We start from the raw sequence: 13,292 nt of genomic DNA, 5'->3' as shown, positions 1-13,292 counted from the left end.
GACTAAAAGGTATACTCTCTTTCGCATGTCTCTACTAATTTCAACACTGGAACCAGTATTATTCACTAACTCACTTCGAATTCACGACATATTAACAACAAAATGTTTCATGTTAATGACCATGAACATTTTAAATGAGGAATCTGATACTTGATTTGTGTTTTTGTGGAAAAGCAAGCTTTCTTAGTGTTTTTTTTATTTTATTAAGCATCTAAAAAATCTGCAGTTAGCCATTGTTATTTTCAAAATAAACAATAAGTCTTTTGGTTTGGACAACAATGACATACAATGATGAATGTTCAAAGTATTAGGTATTATTCATGAAATTAGTGATTCATGATTGTTATTTAACTTTATTTTTATATTCAGATATTTTTTTTTACATTTACCGGTTGCATCTTTACATATTTTAAACTGACGATAATAATAAATATATTATGCATTTCTAACCAAATACTGCTCTACTTTCATAAAATGAAGTAGACATACATAAGTTAGACTCATTGGTTGGCAAAGTGGTTGACATGCCAATTCGTGTTTAGTTTATTTATTTTAAGTCGCTTTTCTTTAAATAATTTGCATTAACACAATGAAAATCATATCGTCAGTGGAAAGGAAAAAGGACTAAAGCGCCATTTTGGCCAAAATGAGTTATATACATTGTTGGATAGGATTTTTTTTTCTGCGTCGATCTATCTAGGTTTCAACTCAATCCGATGACTTTTTTGGCGCTTTAGCACTCTGAAAATTTTAAGTATTTCTAAAATCACCGCCCTCGTCGCTGCTAAAACGACGTGTTTTCAGTGTTTTTGCAGCAAGCGTCGTGTAAGTATTTTTTTGCTAACATAATATTTTTGCTTTCACCACATTAAGTATTTTTTTGTTATTTAAGAACTTGAATGACTAGTTACTTTAGCAATTCGAGCTTTTTGAATTTTATAGTTCATTGGTGTATTAGTAATTATTCTTAACTGTTGTTCAAAATGATTTGGCGTGTAAGCAAAAGTAAGTGAACAAGAATCGATTGGTTTTGGCGCTTTAGCATTTTTTTGCTGGCTGTTTGTATTAGTCCTTTATTATGTTAGCAAAAATACTATGCTTGAGATTTAATATTACATAAGTGTTAGCAAAAAATAGCCTTTTCTATTATGTTTTAAAGTGTGTTAGCGAAAATGAGTTTTAATCAAAGAATAAATTATGGTAGATAAGTATTATTAACAAAGACACATCAAACACGCTTGTGACTGTAAGCACACATTACGCACTCGGATCCTGTCGGGACTTGTCGGTTATTGTTATTTAGTCGCCGCCCAGGTCGTCAACGGGAATCATCATAACAAAGTTTGTGCGAGTTATTGATTGCAAATAGGACTGTATTATTAGATTTCAAATATCTACGAGTGATTTTTAGTGTGTCAACTGGATTGTAATGTTTAAAGGTATGTTTCTTTAACTATTTTGTCTTATAATAATGATGATAGACAATTTTTTTTAAGGTTACGTGCCTCAGTCAGTCAGCAAAAATGGAACCCATTTAAATAGTTGTTCGTAATGTCTGCATTATTATCTGTTAGGTTAGAATAAGTTGTGTTGTGTGAAATTCTCTGTACACACGGCCACACTGTTAACTATCCATTTCCGTTTTTGCTCTCGCTCTCATCAAATGGTGATTCTTTGCGATAGTACGAGATGACATGACTGGCAATGAGCAGTTAACACTGTTACCGATAGTACATGAGTCTAGCTAAACTCGCAGATCGTTTTTTTTTTTAATTATGTTAGGAATAACATTTCGTTAACTGGTCGCAAATACATTCTGTTATAATGTTTTCGTTTAATAAAATGTTTTAGAAGTAATTATCAGAAATACTTACTTAAATATTGTCTTTTGTTTAAGGTCTTCATGGACAGCAAACGCAATGTTTATTTTAAGAAGTACCTTGGAAAGAAGCTATCCAACCCGAGTACACGAGATAATTCTAAAGAAAACCCGCAGGAAGTTAGTAGAAAACGACCAAAACAAAGTAATCCTGACTTTGTAACCAAACTGAGGCGAGCAAACACAGCAGATTATGACAGTATACAATCTCAAGATAACACTAGTTGTTTGGTTGACGACAATTTGGATTCTGAGACAACACTTTTTACACGTAACGACGTACCTTCTCAGGACTCCAGTCTTCCAATTCTTTTGCCGCCTGTCCTGGAGACCAACCCATCTGATGACATGTCTTCTCAGCATACTATGGCTCATATACTCTCTCAACCTGCTCTGGAAACCTGCAATCTTGACGAGATAAGGATTCAGCACACTCCAGAATCGATGCTTATACAGTCCACAACTTATACAGGCTTAGATACTAACGCCACTGGCAACATGACTGATCAGTGTATGTCATCACTGGAATTGTTAGAACAACATGTTTTAGAAACCGACGCAGATAAGATATCTGCCCAGTATATCCCTGCTTGCATGGTCCTACAACCAGCAATAGACTCCAGCGCTCCTGACGACATGTCCACTCAGAATGCTTTGACACCACTTCTGCAACTAGGTACTCTTACCAGCGCTTCTGACGAGACATCCACTTCACATACCCCGGCTCTGAAATCCATGGCTCCTGACGAGGTGATGACTCAACAAATTCCAGGTTCTGATCTCCTACAATCCGCCATAGAGTCCAGCGCTCCAGATTTGCTCCTTCAACCTACACCTGAAAGTGAATCTACCTTGCCCACTCAGATCACACCGAGTTTGATGCATCTAAAACCAACAGAAGAAACTGATGCTTCTTCAAATCTGACTACTCATGATATACCAGGCCCTCAGACTAACCAAATTCAGTCTTTGTCTAGAGAGGAGGAAATCGAAATTTGTTTGAATCAAATAAGAGCAGATGATGAAGAATGTATTGATGGTAAACAAGTCAGCAGAATTACGATTGAGCTAGAAGAGGAAACAAAACCAATACCAGAAAAAGAGAATAACCTGAAGACTAAGAATATCTTAAATATTGAAGGAAAATTAGACTCTAGTAAAGTAACATCTGAAAGTTGTAAAAAAACACGTTCTCTAAAACAATCTAAAGACAAAACACGTTCTAAAATAAAAATTGCAAAAGCAAATTCTAACATCATCAAAAAACCTAAACCTGGCAGTAGTACAAAAACTGAAAAACACAGAAATGAACAATCATTAACTATGGAAAAAACAATTGTTGAAGAAAATTCTGAAAATGTTAGTGAGAAAAAACCTGAAAGTAGCCGAAGGATTTCAGCAAAACATGTTGATTTTCTATCTTCAGATGAAGAAATATTCACACTAACCTCTTCCTCCTGGGACGAATCAGACGAATCAGACGATACAGACTCAGACTCACTTGACCATGAAAAAAATACAAGTAACAAGAAAGGCAAAAATCAAAGGAAGAAAAAGAAACAAGTAAAAAGAAGAAAAAAAGTAACTGAAAAGCTAAGCCTTAGCAAAGAAGATTCTGACACAAACCAACAAACAGGAAATGAATCGATGGACCAAACAAATTCAAGAAGAAAAAAGAAAAGAACAAATAAAAATAAAGAGAGATCAATTTTGAAAAAAACTGGCAAAGAGTATGTTACAAAAAAAGGAAAAGTGGTCAGAGCAAAGACTTTGCAAGCAAATCCCTGTGCTCCAAAAAATTGTCCAAACAATTGTTATGACATCAGTGAAGAGAGACGAAAAGGTATATTTGAACATTATTGGTCTTTAAGTTCAGAAAGACGACGAGATTGGATTATAAGTCATACGAAGAGAGAAATTGTGAAACGAAAAAGAACGAAAGATGTAGAAAGTCGAAGGAAATTTACAAATTCTTACTTCATTAATGAAGGAGAAGGGAACAAATCCGTTTGTTTAAAATTCATGTTAAAAACCTTGGATGTTCGTCAAAGGTTTTTATATCTAGCGATCTCTACTTCACAGGAAGGAACCTCTAATATCGATAAAAGAGGTAGAGGAGTACCAGCTAACAAAACGCCTCCTTCATTGATGCAATCTGTGAGAGATTATATCCAGCAGTTACCAGCAGTTCCCTCACATTATTGCCGAAAAAACTCCAAAAAATGTTATTTGCCACAAGAATATAGAAACCTGAGCAACTTATATAAAATCTACAAACAAAAGAACATTACAGACGAGAAAAGTTTTGTCGGTGAAAAAGTTTTTAGAAATGTATTTTTGACAGAATTTAATATTTCATTCCATATTCCACGAAAAGACAAATGTTGCAAATGTATTAAATATGAAAATAGCCCCGGAGAATTTCAGCAAGAAAAGGAGATGCACATGACAGATAAAGAGGAAACATATTCAAGATTCGGAATACACCAAGCACTTCGCGAACACAATAATAATGTACTTTGTACTACGTTCGATCTCCAGAAGGTATTAAACACACCTTATGGACAAAGCATGCTGCTTTATTACAGTAGAAAGATTGCAACCTACAATTTGACATTTTACGAGTCCATAACAAGAGAAGGATTTTGTTTCCTATGGAATGAAGTAGAAGGGAAGCGTGGGGCGAACGAAATTTGTACTATCCTAGCAAAGTATATTCAAAAAGTGGACGAACGCAAATCTATTCAACATTTGCTTTTATATTGCGATGCTTGTCCTGGCCAAAACCGCAATAAAATTGTTCTGGCCTGCATTCACAAGTGCCTGCAAAGATGCAAGAATATCACAACTATACAAATAAATTATTTGCTGCCTGGGCACACATTTATGCCAGTGGATTCAATGCACTCGGTAATTGAAAAAAGTGTTACAAACACTATTGTATGGGCGCCGTCTCAATGGCCTACAGTATGTGCCCTCGCAAGAAAATCTCCCAAACCCTACGAAGTAGAAATTTTATATCACGAAGATTTTGAGGGGTGGGATGTGATTTCAGAAAAATATTTTAAAGGTAATCTTACTGGTAAAATTAGCAAGATTCGCATAGCTACATTTAAAAAAAATCGCACCAACCACGTCGAAGTCAAATACTCTATGAATATTGACGCTGAAACCGAAAATGTAGAAGTCCTAGGTAAAACCGAAGTGATGCCTAAGAAAATCTATTATTCTAAACTGCCTATTTCAAAAAAGAAATTTTCCGACTTGGAAAAATTGTGTAATAATAAAACGATTCCTGCATTGTACATTCCAGAATATAAATCATTGCCTCATGCAGCAAATGTTCAAGATGTTTTGCCAGATACAGATATAGAAGATGTTCAAGACTGATTTTTATAAGTATATTGCTTTGCGGTGCATTACCAAAATCACTATGATTAGATCTCATATTATTTACATAATACTCAAATCAATAAATATGGTAGTTATCAACTAGATTAAGATAATTATAAGAAGAAGTATAATTTTTGTTTTTGTTGTTGCTAGGAGGCTAGTTATTTTTTATTTAATGTTTTGTTTGTAAAATTGTTATGTTAGTAACATGTTATGTTATTTATGTGTACTTAGTTTACACGAAGCCAGCGCTGGCTGCCAGTGAGACTGGCAGAAAACGTTGGCTTCTTGTAAACCTTATTTGTAGTTAGACATCCTACAGAAGGTTCCTATCATAAAAAATGTTAACTGTTCCTACTTTTGTTCACTATTTTAATTATTACGTGGTACAAAGTTATGTGACTCTTGCTTGATTAATGTTATAAGAGTCCTTAGATCTAAATTTTCTAAGATAATAAACGAAATTGATTGGCAAATGACATGATTTTTATTTAAGTGACCATTTATTTTTCTATAAACTATACATTAGGCCCGGTTTTTTGATTCGTAGTTAAAATAACCAATGGTCAAATTTGACAGATGTCAAATGACAAGTGGTTAAATATCAGAGAAAAATGTTTTGAAAAACAATGGTTAAAATTTAACTATTAGTAGCAAAATTTAACAATTAGTTAATTTAACTAAGAATCAAAAAACTGGGCCTAAATAATTCAAAATGTAGTAATTACCACTAACCCGTAGCCAGTTAGAAGTATGATAGTAAATTTAATAAGGGCGTTAGGATAATAATTAAGCATTTTTTTGTCACAAAACATAATACCTATTTAATCTTTAAGTATTACTATTGCTTGAAACATGTAATGTAGTTAGAGTTTAGTAACATTTGCTTATATTCGTTCTATGGGCTCAGCGTACGTAAGCGAATATTCCTGTAGGCTCCATGAATAATATTGCTTCTTACGCATTTTTTCGCTGGCGCATGCGACTATCTTATTTGTAGTTTAGTAATTTATCTTCGACTCACATAATAAGCTGTAACTCACTAAGCAATTTTGCTCTTTTATCAAAAAGATTGTTTATGCTATTTAGCACTTTTTGCTTGCTGGATATTTGAATAATAATGGAGGTTAGCAGTTTTACCCTGACAAACATTTGATAAATTTTCATAGTACTTTTCGCGTCGTAGCAAGACTCGCATTTATTTAAATCGTCTTGCGGAGTAATCCTTCTGTACCTGTACTATTACTTATTCTGTGGTCATAGTTAATTATAATTGTTCCGAAAATAACTCTGTTCCAAAAGTCTATATCTATATTTAAACGTCTGTGAAGGTCGCGGATTTTCTCGCATCATTGCTTTCCACAACGCGAGACATCTCGCGTGCTTACAATAGCTAGCATACTGAAACTCTAGATTTCAGCACGTTTATGTTATTTTAAACAGCATACGCGTGTTAGATAATAATCGTTTTTCAAAGCATAGCCTCAGTTTTCCAATAAATTTTCCAATCAACTAAAACCTGACACAGACGACTGAAACTCATATTAGGAACAATAAAATTATAGAATTTGACGATTGTTCGATGGACAGACAGTCATATTAAAACTTCAAGATTATTGAATTATTGATAGGTTACGTTGTAGTTACCTGCATATTTCAATTGCTTTTCCGCAAAGTAGTTGTTCATTTTGAAGTACATACAACCATTGAATGATTTAAAAAAAGAAACAAAAAAGAAGTTCATAGCGTGCGTGATCCACGAGGTCGCGGTGATTGGCGCTTGATTCGATTGATCGATTTCGATTAATCGAATTAAGGTTATTAAATCAGGTCGGTTACATCACTAACTGCTCCGCAGCTAAGAGTGAACTTGATAATGCCCACTTACAAGACATCAAGAATTGACAACGTATATTTATCAGGTGATTGGTTGTCAATTAACCAGCTAATGGTTGTCGACGTATCAAATATTTTTGGGGGCCTTGATTTATTAAAGATAGGTCGTTGTGACTGTCTAATATTGTCAAAAGAGTCTAACAACATCATATTTGATAAACGTACGTTTATATTCTTGCCATTACAGCTCTTTTTTTTTTTTTTTTTTATGTGATAGGAGGCAAACGAGCAAACGGATCACCTGATGGTAAGTGATTACCGTCGCCCATAGACACCCGCAGACCCATAGTTGAGTTGAGTTTATAGTTGAGTTTCTGATCTTTCAGTGGTTGCAAGCGAAAAACTGAAGTAAATACTTGTGGATGTTTCATCATCATCATTTAAGCCCCAGGACGTCCACGGAATCAGAGTCATCATTTATTTGCTTTAAATGTGCTTAACTGCTGAAGAAAGGCCTCCCAATGATTTCCACATCGCCCAATTGGTAGCCTGCATCCGTCACATTTGTGCTCCCTTTATGAGGTCGTCGGCTCAACTTTTAAATCCTTATTGGCAGACTAAAGGACTCTTTCGCATGTCTTTACTACTTCCAACACTGGAACCAGTATTATTCACTAACTCACTTCTAACTCGAATTCACGACATATTAACAACAAAATGTTTCATGTTAGTGACCATGAACATTTTAAATGAGGAATCTGATACTTGATTTCTGTGTTTTTGTAGAAAAGCAAGCTTTCTCAGTGTTTTCTTATTTTATTTAGCATCTAAAAAATCTGCAGTTAGCCATTGTTATTTTCAAAATAAACAATAGTCTTTTGGTTTGGACAACAATGACATACAATGATGAATGTTCAAAGTATTAGGTATTATTCATGAAATTAGTGATTCATGATTGTTATTTATCTTTATTTTTATATTCATATATTTTCTTTTACATTTACCGGTTGCATTTTTACATATTTTAAACTGACGATAATAATAAATATATTATGCACTTCTAACCAAATACTGCTCTACTTTCATAAAATGAAGTGTAGACATACATTGGTTAGCCTTATTGGTTAGCAAAGTGGTTGACATGCCAATTCGTGTTTAGTCTATTTATTTTTTAGTCGCTTTTCTTTATATGATTTGCATTAACACAATGAGAATCATATCATACTTTATTTTGCGCAAACGTCGTAACTCAAGAACGTCAAAGTATAAATTAATAAGGACTGTCCAATTTTACTGAACAGAAAATCATTTTTAAAAATCAGTAAACCAATTAGTCACCTAAACGATTGATATTACTCGAGCGATGTTTTTATATTATACTTTTAATTACCGGAACAATTAATTAACACTTTAAATAACAAGCGTAGTTATTATTCGGCCAATAAAAATAATTAGAAAATTATTAATAATCAATAATATCTAGAGACACTCTTCGACACCGAATCGTTGGCAATGTATGTTAAGTTATTCATAATTAGCGGTAAAAATTATACGGCACATTTATCAATTATTCAAATCGATTCTAAATGAAAAAGGATAATTGCGTTTACAATGCTACGAGTTTGTTTTACATTGTTTGTTTTAGTAATACACGTTTTGATTGTGCGACATCTTCATTGTTGCTGATTTTCAATTTTCATAATATTTTGTGATTCATTGGACGTAATTGTATCAATTGTAGTTAGTAGCGAGCAGATCGCGCAAACTACTTGTTATATGGACACACGATTAAGTACTTTGTTCGAAAGAAACTTCTTCGTGCGTGTAAACTACTGAGAAGTTAGGTATGGATAAGTCTATATTTTGATGTTTTGTTGTAAAGTAATGACTTACTAAAGGAATTTCTAAGGAGAAATAGAGATTTGGATTCTAAAGCGAGGCAAATAGTAATGTGATGAGCTCGAGCATAGTATAAATGTAGCTTCTATGTAGTTGGGAAAGCTCTTTTATTCTAGGTAATTAATGTGATAGTTGATCAAAAATTTCTTCGTATTGGCTTCACAACTTCTCTTTACGTAGACAAACTTAGAAAAACCTTTACGTAGGCATACGGGAGTACCAAGACAAGCTACAGTCTCTACATATTGTAAAAGCACTAGAGGACTAATATCAAGGAATTAAATGCAAATGGAATCAAGATCGTGTTGACGTCATCACACATTTATGTTGTCTACAAAGTACAGGAGGTGCGTGGCTGCGCGTGCGCCCAAGGCCGCGTCCCGCGATCAATAATGCTATAAAATAGCTATAAACACCCGTTTCTTTTGCGCTCAAATATTTCCAATGTACCCGGATGTCTTGTTTAGTGAAGTGCCTATAGTTTTGGACGAGAAATAATGTCATCAAATTCAATCTCCTTTGCCTATGCTTTAATATCCATGTAAAAATTGGTAAAAGTTAAAACTTCTAAACATCAGTGGCTCCCGCGTTTAAATACCTCAAGCGTATTAACATCCTCATTAATATATTAATAATCTAATAGTTATTGGACTAGCGCCACAAACATTTACTAACAAGTTTACTTTTCTGCTCTACCCAAGTGGTCTTCTACCTCCAAGTATAGACGACGTCATGTCAAGTCAATACCGTGGCATTTTATGTTGTTAAATAGGTAGATGGTGTCATTTTGTAACTAATATCTAATGTGTCTTCCAGCAACTTGTTCCATGTTTAGCTTGGTCCACGGGCCAAGTCGCTGGTTTAAATTTTAAAGCCACGATAGCCGAATGGTGAAGGGATCGGACTGGCCGACTCGTGATCCGGGGAACGCGGGCTTTTTCCCCACCACTCGACTATTGTGGTGAGCTCACTCGTGACAGAAGAATATTTAGCTTAGTACGAGGAGCTAACGGGACTATTAGTAATTTCCGAAATAACAAATAAATGACTAATTAATAATCTTTAATTTTTTTTTTCTTCCGGCAACATAATTAAAAATTTACCAAGTCAAGGACCAAGCTAACAGTGGGTTAAGTCGCTGGAAGACTCCTCATAGTGTCATGTCACACATGTTGACAGCAAATATCATTTTTGTTGCAAAATAGCACCTACCAAAATTACTTTAGATGCCACAATGTTAAGTTTGATGTGTTATTCTCTGTGTTTCAGTTTAATTAACAATTAAAGAACTAGTTCCCCTCATGGGACTGGAACATTTCCATGTCCATTATCCAGCCAGTGACCATACTAACAAACTCGAGGCAAGGAACAAATTAGGGCTTATCGCGATCCCTATAAATTAAGCCAAGGGCTCCGATGGGACGCGAATGTCTTCGGCTGTAACAATAGACGCGATAGTAAGCTGTTTTCAGCTGTACGTCGCCTGATTGCCCTCGCTTCGATCTGACATCGATCCGCGTAATGCGTTGTGTGAAGTCCACGCCATGAGGTAGAGCGATTTTGAACAAAGGCAATGGTAGAGCAAACATTTACCGGAGTTTGTAACTAGATGTTTCGGTATAAATGACGGCAAATCAACGTAAACAGGCATTTCACGCAGTTTTACTTCTTTGTAGCAAGCAGTATGTGTGGTCTGATGTGCTATGCTATGGGTATTTATTGAATCATCTCTTATTTATGCATGCGATTTTGTGTATTAACAGTGATGTCTTAATCATCAATTAAAATAACAGTAAATTAGTTCTTATCGGGAAAAGAAACATAATTAAATTGCCTGACTAATTTTGGACTTCATTAATTAAATACTTTTGTGGATTTTGAACATACGTTAGGTAAGTATACATTAGGTATTACATATCACACAAAGAACCTACCGAATATAACCTCTATTTATCCTTCTTATTCTTCTTTGTCCTAGCCATTTCCCATTATTTGGGGCCGGCTATTCTCATTCTGAGGTCAGGACAGTCTGTCCTGGGCTGTCGAAACATTTGTTTGGGCCGTGAATCGCGGACCACTAGGTGGCCAGTGGGCATCCTTTACTTTTCCTTTTAATTGGCAGTGCCAATATCTGCTATACGATATGGTTTTCGGGGCGTCTCATGACGTGACCGACTACAGCCTCTGTATAACTTAGTAAAAATCAGTGTAGACATGTATTTACTGTGGAATTGGACTATGGCCGACTCGCTACATCTCCCAGCTCGTCCCGCACTCCGCATCGCAGCGTAATGGGGTGAGCGATTGCGCGCGATCCCGCATGCGGCTCACGTACCTCCTGGAGAAATTACGCGTCGATCCCGCAGGACGGCCGGGATTCGGCCAATCGATGCCTCCCAGGACAGCGCCGATACCGCCTCATACGTGACGCCGCTGACTTAATTGGAAGCCTGCCTGATAGTGGATCTGCCTGTCAGTGCTGGGATGTATGAGTTGGTCACGGATGCAAAGTGGGGGATCTGAAGGCTAAACTCTTTCTAAAGAANTTCTAAAGAATGCTGTATTTATCGCGAAAGCCAGTGTGAACTAATGTCACTCACATCTTGTATTATTTCCTCCAATGCTTTGGAACTGTTGGAACTGTTATGTAGGTCAGTGCTGATGTGAACAGTATATTGCTGGACTGTTTTCAGTTGATAACACGTGCGCTTATTAACCAAGCTATAGCAGCCAATCTAAGACGGCTCACAAACACCGCCGGCTTCAGTCCCAACCGTTATAGCTCCACAACTATGTTCTTCGCTACTATCCGGCTTTAAAACTAACTGGCACTTCATTGTCCAAAACCATCAAGTACATTTAAATCTACCCTCGACACATTCGCACGCGCGCCCATTAACCAAGCTGTAGCAGCCAATCATAGACGGCTCACAAACACCGCTGGCTCCAGTCACAGCCGTCATAGCTCCACAACTCAGTCTCCGAGCCCCTCCGTGCGTGAAGCCGGTGCAGCGTGTACGTGCGTGACACTGCTCTGGAGTGTGCAGTGTTTAGGAAACGCGAAAATCGATTTCTGAGACTTGAAACTACTTTTGATTGTGGTTCTAAATTTTTAAAGACAAAAGCAGTGATAATTATGATTTATTCCTGATAAATTGNCTAAAGAACTAAGAGAAAAGTATTTATCGCGTAAGCCAGTGTGAACTACCCTCACTCACATCTTATATTATTTCCTCCACTGCTTTGGAACTGTTACATGTACGTCAGTGCTAATGTGAACAAACCTGATGGGTTTGTTCACATTCATTTTGTCACGGCCATGCCAACCTTAGAGGTTATATGGCCGAATCGCAGGAGATGTGCGCGGAACTGCGTCTGCCTTGGCAGGTGCACGCGCGCCTATTAACCAAGCTGTAGCAGCCAATCTCAGACGCTCACAAACACCGCCAGCTTCAGTCCCAACCGTCATAGCTCCACAACTATGTTCTTCGCTACAATCTGGCCTTAAAACTAACTGGCACTTCGTTGTCCAAAACCATCAAGTACATTTAAATCTACCCTCGACACATTCGCATGCGCGCCCATTAACCAAGCTGTAGCAGCCAATCTTAGACGGCTCACAAACACCGCCGGCTCCAGTCGCAGCCGTCACAGCTCCACAACTCAGTCTCCGAGCCCCTCCGTGCGTGAAGCCGGTGCAGCGTGTACGTGCGTGACACTGCTCTGGAGTGTGCAGTGTTTAGGAAACGCGAAAATCGATTTCTGAGACTTGAAACTACTTTTGATTAGGATAGACGAAAGCAGTGATAATTAACAATTTATCAGGAATAAATCANTAAATTGTTAATTGACTAATAGTTTTTTCCCATTAATTGCTTGTAAAACAGCACCTCTTAATGCACGAAAAATTAACACGCGTTATTTAAAAAAGTACATAAATATTTCACTAATGAAAAGCGTAAGAAAAACGTAGATGTTGTTAATTACACTTTCAAAATCCAACGAATTGGCTGTCATTCCATTTTTACTGTAATATCCAACCATTTTTAATGTAAATTAGTTAAGTACATCATCGTTAAAATGCATAAATCTCTGATTGCAACTGACATTTATTTGCTTACGTTTAACAAATAAGCCACCTGAAGGAAATATCCCCGGTCTAAGATTATAATACACTAACGCGTACCGAGCAAAACATACCTGTTTACCCACTCATATTCCTTTCCTATCTGCAATAAAAAAGATAACACAGTTTAGGGACAAGCGAGGAGCACCGCTACCCAGC

General features: G+C 36.3%; 1 protein-coding gene across 1 annotated transcript; it reads left to right on the top strand.

Moving 5' to 3' along the window:
- Positions 1-593: 593 nt before the first annotated feature.
- LOC114356982 (uncharacterized) lies at positions 594-5,331 on the top strand. The gene is made up of 2 exons (XM_028310388.1): positions 594-1,439; positions 1,898-5,331. The coding sequence occupies exon 2, from the start codon at positions 1,904-1,906 to the stop codon at positions 5,267-5,269; it is 3,366 nt and encodes a 1,121-aa protein (XP_028166189.1). The 5' UTR covers positions 594-1,439; positions 1,898-1,903; the 3' UTR covers positions 5,270-5,331.
- The last annotated feature ends 7,961 nt before the right edge of the window (positions 5,332-13,292 follow it).

The sequence above is a fragment of the Ostrinia furnacalis genome, unplaced genomic scaffold (assembly GCF_004193835.3).
Source record: "Ostrinia furnacalis isolate ACB-3 unplaced genomic scaffold, ASM419383v2 OfSCF3012, whole genome shotgun sequence".
In the NCBI taxonomy this organism is placed as follows: Eukaryota; Metazoa; Arthropoda; class Insecta; order Lepidoptera; family Crambidae; genus Ostrinia; species Ostrinia furnacalis.
This window is presented reverse-complemented; position numbering and strand designations above follow the sequence as displayed.

Bases quoted from the DNA above. Each gene is read 5' to 3' on its own strand.
- LOC114356982 (XM_028310388.1), top strand. From the start codon at position 1,904: ATGGACAGCAAACGCAATGTTTATTTTAAGAAGTACCTTGGAAAGAAG.